Here is a 10,729-nt window from a genome sequence, read left to right as displayed (position 1 = left end):
TTTTGCAATTTGGAGGTGCAGCTCAGAAAATGAGCAGAAAAGATGAATTTTCTTATATCTCTCGAACGGTGCCTGGACAAATGAAAAAGAAAAAGGGTGTACAAACGTGAACCTACGATGGAACAACGATCCTAAAATTTGCATTTGGTGGTGCCAGCTTCACACAGCTAGTATGAATAAGCTGAAACATCATGGTGGTTGGAAGATAATATCTGTTACACCACCAGAGTGAAGAGATGTGATGCCCTCTGGCAATTTACGAACATTCAGACCAGAGGCCCCTTGGCTGGGTTTACCTTTTTGACATATACATCTACTTAATGTCCTTGGTACATGACTAACTATTATATTTTACTATCATATACTAAAAAACTTTTTTAGTTATTTGACAATTAGAATGTAATGTTTTTTTAAGGGTGTACACTTCCTTTCTCACTAGGTTCTTCAGTGCAGATTCATTTTGATTCTTTGCGGAAACCACTTGAGCGATTCTTTCAATTTTTGAAAGAAACCTTCGTATGACAGTTTAAAATAAATTCACTGATTTTTTTCACAAAAAATTCATAGTTTTTGTTTTATATTACTCCGAAAACTGAAAGGTTTTTCAATCGTATCTCAATTATTCCAATGATGAATTCCAAAATGTTCTCATTATCATGGAATTACTAGTTTTTCTAGCACACTATCATGATCCAATTGTAATTTATCGATTTTTTATTTGATAATATTTCCATTTATTGATATTCTGAATTTTCAAATTTGAATACACGAAAACGTGTAATTTTTGAAAAACTCTACATGGCTTGTTTTTTATTTTTCCATCAGAATGTAAAAATGTTGAAATAATTGAGATACGATTGAAAAACCTTTCAAATTTGAAAAAAAAACGAAAGTTTCTTCATAAAATTGAAAGAATCGATTAAGCTATTTTTGCACTAAAGAACCTAGTGAGAAAAGCAGAGTACACCCTTCTGAATGACAAAAATTGCTATAAATGTCCATATATGAATAGAAAATGAGAAATAAGGTACTATTCTCTCCGAATGAATATCAATCATTAAAATGAATTATGTAAAATATGTCATTAATTAATGGATTGCTTTCATTCAAGTATTTTAAACACTTAATGCAGTGAGTGCATGTCCTTTTGAAAATTTCTCATTTATCTCATTAATTTTTATTAAGGACCAAAAATGATGAATACGAATTCAATTGAAATGACGAATCAAGGACTATTCAGAATTCCCTACTTTATCTGTAATTAAATCCTTATTTTTTCAAGCCCTTGCATCCGTTTACTGCCTTAGAGATAAAATTTAATCCGAGTTAATTGATTGCCAAGATAAAAGACCATTCTAATTTCGGCGAATTATCTGATATAAAATTTGATACTCCTGATATTTTTTCAATATAAAACATTGTTGATATTGGCAAGAAAATCAGTTTGGTGAGAAAATGATTGGGCATATTGCAATTGTGGTGATTTTAGCAACTTCGGTTGCTTCATTGGATGTTAAGGTTCAGGGTGAGCTTACTTTTTTTTTTGGATTCTTTTCGAGATGCAAAACTTTCCTCCTCATAATTTTTCCAATACTACTACAATGTTTCTCTTTACATGACTTTCGAGGCCAAAAGTTAGCTATTTTTGAATACTATGCAATTCACTTATTAATTATTGGTTAATAGTTACTATTTATCAACAATGTAGTATGTGAGTCGCCAAACAAAACTGATTTTTTACAAGCTCTGTATTTTTGATTCCAGAAGATAATATTCAGTATATTGGTAAGATTTATAAAATGTGTCAATGCGATTATTGTTCCTGACTTCAATATTTTCATTTTTTTAATATAACCTCTAAGAAGACCGTGAAACTATTATTATGTAGGTATCCTGAAACGATCCAAAAAATAAGAACAACCCCTATAAAGGTAGAAGAGCCACTTTCTCAAAGATTAATGGAACCCGTTTCAATAAATGGTGAATGGACAAAATTTTTGGCACTTCTTATTGATTTTCTAGCGGGTGGCTCTGCTAACTTGATATTAATTTAGCAGTACCACCCTAAAATAATAAATTATTAAATACTATCGCAATCAATAATTATGGAAGTTTATCTGACAAAAAGAAACTACGAAAACCATTTTCTTAATGATAATATATAATATTACATTTCAATGAAATTTCCTGGGTTCTTCTGATTTTTCGTGTTTTCGGCAACACCACGTTTGTTTTTATTAGCTATTTATGATATCAACAATCGAACCTAATCGATTAAACCCATTATCATTTCTGGAAGGAAAAAGAGTTGCGAGTTATCTGGGCGCATTACAAAGTTACGTAGGTGAATTACTGTAAAAATGAAAATTTTCTCTGATTTAGAATTAAAATTAATTTTTTTTTCTGCAGAATGGAAGGATGGATGAACAGCCTTATATAATTATGTCAAAAATAATATGAAAACAAAAGAAAACGTGTTATTATATAGATAAATGCGCTATATAGTTTTGAACCAGTTTGAAATACAACTTTCAATAAGCGAATAACTAACAAAATTTCATATACCTGTTAGATAATAATAATAATAACGGTCTTCTAGGAGAAAGTTTAGCTAAAGCTATTCTTACCCTTTTCACTTTTTTGTTTTCCCTAACAGATTAGATCATTACATTTCTTCCAAAAATATTAAACTGAAAATAAAATAATAAAAACTGAAAAAATAGAGACATAATGCCGAAAGAAAAATGTCGACCCTATATTATCTTATTGTACCTATTGTTTAAAACATGTTACAACAATGTTATATTGACAATATTGGATTGCATTCATTGGAAAGTTTATTGAAGATCAGTGATTTTCAATTTCATATTTGCTTTTATATTTGCGGTTAATTCATTGAACAAGAAACATTATTTCACAGACCCTACAGATACATAAATAATTCTTCTCTTATAGATGTGGACTGTGGAGTAGTAGGCCAGTTGATCCCGGATCCTAAAAACTGCAGTAGATTTTATGAATGCACCTTCAGTGGTTGGGTTGGATTATTCTGTTATCCTGGACTGCAATTCAATCCAGCAACTCAAGAGTGTGACTTGGCCGAAAATGTCCAATGTGAAATTGATCTCAATACAAAATTGAGTGAGTTCAGATAAGTCTCAGTCTGCGGTTCTAAATACAGGGTGTTCCGAAACTATGGTCAGTAATAGAAACAGAAGATTCGCCTTGAAAAAAAATAAAACTTTCCTAATATTTATTTTCTTAAATGTCGTTCGTTGCAGAGATACAAAGCATTGAGTATAAAAAATTGAAAGTAATTGTCCTTCATAACATAAGAATGTTCGTGTTCAATAGGTGCTTTATTTCGAAAAAAAAATTTAGTTGCTACCAGTGGCCTACAAGAAGGGCATCATGGCCTTTTTTGTCCCTTCCCCATGTTCTTTAAAATCTCATAACAATACAACTGAGACTGAAAGATAGGTTGGGTGTAATTAGTTCTAATGAGTTCAAATATTCTTTAGTGTAGATTTTTTGAATCCATATTCAACATAATACTCAACGTCTAAGAATCCAATTGGTGAATCGCAAATCCAACTGTATTATTTCATATTTTATTTCAGCAAATCTAGAGCCATGTCAGAAAGTAGACCAATTGAAACCCGATGTTAAAAACTGCAGTAGATTCTACGAATGTACCCTGGCTGGTTGGGTGGGAGAAGCTTGCAATCCCGGTCTTGAATTTAATCCTGACACTCTCCAGTGTGATTACCCAGCAAATGTGAAGTGCGCTACTGAAAATACTAAATATGGTAAGTTGGTCTGGGAAGTGATTCCAATAAATATCACGCTTTGAGATTCGAATACTGCACCGTTCGTTATAAATATAATTATCAAAATTGTGACATCATTGTGCAAAAATCAGATATATCGAATATTTTTCCTTCTTCTTTCATTTACTTATAAGACAGTCTTGTTTTTAACTGTCTTCCAGCCTAGTTTATGGGTTTAGTCTTAGTTGTGGAGCCTATGACCAGCTTTCATACTATCTTTCAGGTGGTCTGCCAGGAAGTCTTTCTGAATTGAGTTTTTGATCTTTAGCCTTTTTTGCCAATCTCATTCTTTCTACGTGGTCGCTTCGTCTCCTCATTGTGCCAAACTGCACCATATCCTTTATCTGGAGTTCTTCTCTTATGATCTCGCTCCTAGTCTTTCCTCCAGAATTTTTGAAATTGGTAGTTTAGAAAAATGTAAGAAGGTACTTAAGTCCAGAACTACACTTTTAGATTTCTTGTAGTTTTGACGTTACTGCTACCGATTTCGAGAAAAGATAATATCGAACAATTCTTCAGTAATCTTCAGCAAAATCCAAATTATTATAAAGATATAGTAAGTAAGCTATGATGAATAAATTAAGTATGAATTTTGGTACTTATTTACCTACTATGTAGCGAAGATTAAAAAAGATTCCGTGAACTGATATGAGCATTATCAAAAAGTACGACTACAACTAACACCCTGCATCTCGAAAACTAAGCGTTTGCGGGCTCATGTTTATTGGGGCTTTGTATTCTTAAAATTACCTAAGGAACCTCTCATTTTCCATCGTAACTCCAATTTAGGAACACCCAGTGGCCAGTATAAAGTAAGAACAAACGAATTCTTTACAATAAGGAAAAGCAGTAATTTTCAAGTTATTGAATATTGGAACCTAGTAAAATTATTTTTATTGCCAGCATATTTTAATTTCATGATGCTATACGATCAAATATTCTAGACTTTTAAAATTATATTTTTAGAGTCCTGATTCATTTTTGTGCGAAATTCAATGTTTTTCATAGTTTCCACTCCAAACAGCGTTATCATTAAATATAATATAACGAAAAACGTTTTCGCCACTGTTTGTAAATTCGAATGAAAAGTTTGTATCTGTTTCAATAAATGATGAATGGACAAAATTTGTGGCACTTCTTATAGATTTTCTAGGGGGTGGCTCTGCTAACTTGATATTAATTTAGCAGTACCACCCTAAAATAATAATTATTAAATACTATCGCAATCAATAATTATGGAAGTTTATCTGACAAAAAGAAACTACGAAAACCATTTTCTTAATGATAATATATAATATTACATTTCAATGAAATTTCCTGGTTTCTTCCGATTTTTCGTGTTTTCGGCAACACCATTTTTATTTTATTAGTTTATTTTCGTTAGCTATTTATGATATCAACAATAGTACATAATGAAATAGATTAAAACTATTATCATTTATGGAAGGAAAAATATTTGTGAGTTATCTGGGCACATTACACAAAGTTACGTAGGCGAATTACTGTGAAAATGAAAATTTTCTCTGATTCAGCATTAAAATAATTTTTTTTTTCGCAAAATGAAAGGATGGATGAACAGCCTTATACAATCATGTCAATAATAATATGAAGAAAAATTGTTCTCATATAAATGCGCTGTTGCCAAAAATATGAAATATCGGTGGAAACCAGGAAATGTCATTAAAATGTAATGATAAATAACAATTTTCAAATGTTGAAAACCTATCATTGATTGCTTTCAGAATCATAGATTTGAACCAGTTTGAAATACAACTTTCAATAAGCGAATTACTAACACAATTTCATATATTGTTTTTTCTATCAGATAAGACCATTACATTTCTTCCAAAAAATATTATCTCCTCATGATAGTAATAAACCAATATAAATTCTACACAAGAAGTAACATCTTTTGATTTACGTACCTACTTTTCGAACTTTTTGTTCATGTCAATAATTGTAGAGCTCAATATAAGATTTGTTGAAATCTAAAAATAAAACAGAATTTGATAACTTCAAAAATGTCGACCCTATAGGTATTATGTCTTATTGTATTGTTTAAAACATGTTACAACAATGTTATCGGTGATTTTCAATTTTATATTTGCGGTTGATTCATTGAACAAGAACCATTATTTCACAGACCATACAGATACATAAATAATTCTTCTCTTATAGATGTAGACTGTGGAGTAGTAGGCCAATTGATCCCGGATCCTAAAAACTGCAGCAGATTTTATGAATGTACCTACAGTGGTTGGGTTGGATTATTCTGTTATCCTGGACTGCAATTCAATCCAGCAACTCAAGAGTGTGATTTGGCCGAAAATGTCCAATGTGAAATTGATCTCAATACAAAATTAAGTGAGTTCAGATAAGTTTCAGTCTGCGGTTCTAACTGCAGGGTGTTCCGAAACTATGGTCACTGATAGAAACAGAAGATTCGCCTTGAAAAATAAATAAGACTTTCCCAATATTCATTTTCTTAAATATCGTTCGTTGCAGAGATACAAAGCATTGAGTATAAAAAAATAAAAGTATCTAATTGTTATATATAACATAAGAATGTTCGTGTTCAATAGGTGCTTTATTTCGAAAAAAAAATTTTTAGTTGCTACCAGTGGCCTACAAGAAGGGCATCATGGTCCCTTTTGTCCCTTCCCCCTGTTCTTTGAAATCTCATAGCAATACAACTGAGATTGAAAGATAGGTTGGGTGTAATTAGTTCTAATGAGTTCAAATATTCTTTAGTGTAGATTTTTTGAATCTATATTCAACATTATACTCAAAGTCTAGAATCCAATTAGTGAATCGCATTCCAACTGTATTATTCGTTTTATTTCAGCAAATCTAGAACCATGTCAGAAAGTGGACCAATTGAAACCCGATGTTAAAAACTGCAGTAGATTCTACGAATGTACCCTTGCTGGTTGGGTGGGAGAAGCTTGCAATCCCGGTCTTGAATTTAATCCTGACACTCTCCAGTGTGATTACCCAGCAAATGTGAAGTGCGCTACTGAAAATACTAAATATGGTAAGTTGGTCTGGGAAATGATTCCAGTTGAAAAAAGACATTATAATAAATATCACGCTTTGAGGTTCGAATACTGCACTGTTCGTTATAAATATAATTATCAAAATTGTGACATCATTGTGCAAAAATCAGATATATCGAAAATATTTTCTTCTTTTTTCACTTGCTTATAAGACAGTCTTCTTTTTAACTGTCTTTCAGCCTTGTTGTCTTATATATTCTGACTTTACTCTCAGTGGTCATATAGTCGTTCTTCCAGATTATGTCTTTCAGATATCCGGCAATTCTTGAGGCTTTTTTGGCTTGCAAATATATATCAAATATATCAAAAAGATAAATCAAAGAGTGAAGATTTTGCCACAATGATGTCATAATTTTGATAATTACATTGGACATCTATAATATCCCAGTTCTGAGGTTGTCGGAATATTGGATTTTGAAAAATTGTATTCTGCATTTCGAGTTTAAACTATTCTTCTTCAGCACGGTGTTCGGTGAAATTTGTTCTAATAATGAGTTCAGATATTTCGCATTAGACTTTGTGAATTTGCTCATTCAACCACAGTCTTAGAATACAATTAGTCAATCGCAAATCCAACTATACTATTCTATTTCAGTGAATCTAGAGCCATGTCAGAAAGTGGACCAATTGAAACCCGATGTTAAAAACTGCAGTAGATTCTACGAATGTACCCTTGCTGGTTGGGTGGGAGAAGCTTGCAATCCTGGTCTTGAATTTAATCCTGACACTCTCCAGTGTGATTACCCAGCAAATGTGAAGTGCGCTACTGAAAATACTAAACATGGTAAGTTAATCTGGGACGTGCTTCCAGTTGAAAAAGGCATCAACATAAATGTCACGCTGCGAGATCCGAATGCTGGCCCAATCTTCACAAAATCAGAAATTCTTAACTTCGAATAGATAGACTTATTAACATTAATTGAAGATAATTTTTTACTTGGGGTACTTACCCCCCCCCAAGATTTTGAAAATATAAAAGTTCAGAATTCTCGTAAAGACGAAGAACGAAATTTTTCATTAGATGGACCAATAACCATTCTACTTTTCTTTGAAATGGACATGGCATTAAAAAATCGGACCCTTTTACTGTTAATGAGTTTATTATAGCTTCCAAGATGAGTACTTTTAGTGCCCTACGAGCACGTCTATGTCCGAGGTTTATTATTTTCCCTTATCAATCCGCTTTATCGGCGTCGCCCCTTATTTGCCATCTGTAATTTTTGCATTCGTCATTAGTATACAGTTACCCGTTGTTTTGGGTTTTTTGTAACATTATCGTCACAAAACTTCAGTACTGTAGTTATCAAAGAATTGAACTGAGTAATTCGCATCGAAAAATTGTCTGGGCTGTGTTGTACAATTTATTGTGTTTCATCCAAATTGCAATTTATTTGTGATGACATCAATTTTGAATTGACTATATCTACACGGTGTTCCTAAATTAGAGGTAAAAATGAAAATGGCAGATTTCTCGAATCGCTTTGTATTTGAGATACAGGTGTTAAAGTTCAAGTTTTTTCTCATAGAACATTCCCTTCACTGATATTTTAATTGAATTGGCAAAGATATTCCAATTCAAAGTTTTCAACATGTTATATGCTAATTTTTTGAATGCAAATCTACTGGGTAATTTTTTCTGGAAGGGTGTCCGCTTCTTTCCTCCAGAATTTTTTTTTGATGGACCATTGGTAGTTTTGAGAAATGTGAAAAGGTACTTAAGTCCAGAACTACCCTTTCAGATTTCTTGTAGTTTTGACGTTACTGCTACCGATTTCGAGAAAAGATAATATCGAACAATTCTTCAGAAACCCTCAGCAAAATCCAAATTATTATAAAGATCTAGTAAGTAAGCTGTGATGAATAAATTAAGTATGAATTTTGGTACTTATTTACCCACTATGTAACGAAAATTAATAAAGATTCCATTAACTGATATGAGCATTATCAAAAAGTACGACTACAACTAACACCCTGCATCTCGAAAACTAAGCGTTTGCGGGCTCATGCTTATTGGGGCTTTTTATTCTTAAAATTACCTAAGGAACCTCTCATTTTCCATCGTAACTCCAATTAAGGAACACCCAGTGGCCAGTATAAAGTAAGAACAAACGAATTCTTTACAATGAGGAAAATCAGTAATTTTCAAGTTATTGAATAGTGGAACCTAGTAAAATTATTTTTATTGCCAGCATATTTTAATTTCATGATGCTATACGATTAAATTTTCTAGACTTTTTGAAATTATATTTTTAGAGTCCTGATTCATTTTTGTGCGAAATTCAATGTTTTTCATAGTTTCCAAGAAAAGCTCTGCACTCCAAACAGCATTATCATTAAATATAATATAACGAAAACCGTTTTCGCCACTGCTTGTAAATTCGAATGAGAAGTTTGTATATGCTAAAGATAAGCTGTTTCTTAAATAATTTTTGTATTTTTGTATCCGCAGATATTGAACTGGAGCCATGTTTAGAAGTAGACCAGTTGATCCCAGATCCCAAGAACTGCAGCAGGTTCTATGAATGCACTCTCAATGGTTGGGTTGGTTTATTCTGTTATCCTGGATTAGAGTTCAATCCAAAAACTCTACAGTGTGACTACCCCGAAAATGTTCAGTGTACAAATGAATCACGTGTGAAAATTTCACGTGAGGAACAAGCAAAACTAGAATATTCGAAGAATATTCAAAAAATAATAAGTAAGTAAGAAATATTCAAATTTAGAAGAAATAAAAAAATTTTTCTGATACTTGATGATTTGTTTCGTCTTGGACTAGAATCCTGAATCGTGAATAGGCATGACGAGATATTCTCAGCCAATTTTGAAGGTGCACCCTCTCTCTCTCTCTCTCTCTCTCTCTCTCTCTCTCTCTCTCTCTCTCTCTCTCTCTCTCTCTCTCACAACAAAACTTTCCTAGCCGTCAATCCTAGCTTGGCTACCGTTTTCACCGGCTCACCGCGTTTCTACCACAACCGTTTTCGCTTGACGTTGCCGCAAGTGATCCACTTTTCATCACCAGTCCCAACCGCTTCAAAAAAGTGTCGATTTTGTTGTGATTCAGCAGCGATATCCAGATGGAAATCTGGCCTTCCAGTGTCTGGTGCATCTTTGACATCGAAATTACCGGAACGAAATCGACGAAACCAAAATTGCGGGTGATTGGCTGTTACATAGTATCATGACCATAAACACTATTTAAATTTCCAACAGCTTGGCTTGCATTTTCGCCTTCATCGAAGAAAAACTATAAAATATAGCTTATTTCGTCTTTGCTAGTGTTCATCTTTGACTTGCGCTCAAACTAAACTGAATCGAATAATCACAAAACTGTCACGAAAGTTTTTATAGTAAATATCATCTTTCAAACGCCTTCTAGTGGAACCTGATCGGACTTATACAACTCGAGATACAGATTACTAAAGCCATCTGATGGAAAAATAATTGATTTCTTTTTATTACATATAATAATTGAGTACAACATGCATGGAATCTTCTGAACTCTAAATTTTTCACCGCACAATATTTTAACAGTTTTCCTCCATGGAATAGATAGTCTGTTGTTATATGTAACCCTTCATTTGAAAATATTGTCTGTCTAAAATCTAACGAATTATTGAACCTTCATATTTTTCAGAAAACCAACAACCCTCTTGTACTTCAAATAACTATGATGAATTGTTTCCTGATCCTTCAAACTGTGGAAGATTTCTGGAATGTTCAAGCTTAGGATTAGTTTCTATGCCTTGTCCTGATGGTTTATTTTTCAATCGGCAAACTAAGTTATGTGATTACGCGTGGAAAGTAGAATGCTAATGATGAATATGAATAAATCAGTTTACTAAG

General features: G+C 32.6%; 1 protein-coding gene across 4 annotated transcripts; it reads left to right on the top strand.

The window, feature by feature from the left end:
• The first annotated feature begins 1,370 nt into the window (after window positions 1-1,370).
• Window positions 1,371-10,729, top strand: LOC123685880 (probable chitinase 10). 4 transcript variants are annotated; one of them, XM_045625747.1, is made up of 8 exons: window positions 1,371-1,525; window positions 2,956-3,141; window positions 3,621-3,809; window positions 6,009-6,194; window positions 6,676-6,864; window positions 7,482-7,670; window positions 9,336-9,581; window positions 10,521-10,729. In XM_045625747.1, exons 1-8 carry the CDS (start codon window positions 1,456-1,458, stop codon window positions 10,697-10,699), a joined length of 1,434 nt encoding a protein of 477 aa, XP_045481703.1. In that variant the 5' UTR covers window positions 1,371-1,455; the 3' UTR covers window positions 10,700-10,729. The 4 variants fall into 4 exon arrangements, with proteins under 4 accessions (XP_045481703.1, XP_045481702.1, XP_045481711.1 ...); XM_045625746.1 differs by having other exon boundaries at window positions 9,336-9,584; XM_045625755.1 differs by lacking the exon at window positions 6,009-6,194 and having other exon boundaries at window positions 9,336-9,584.

Source organism: Harmonia axyridis, chromosome 1 (assembly GCF_914767665.1).
Source record: "Harmonia axyridis chromosome 1, icHarAxyr1.1, whole genome shotgun sequence".
Lineage (NCBI taxonomy): Eukaryota > Metazoa > Arthropoda > Insecta > Coleoptera > Coccinellidae > Harmonia > Harmonia axyridis.
Note: the sequence above shows the minus strand (reverse complement) of the source record. Positions and strands in the feature narration are given on the sequence as shown.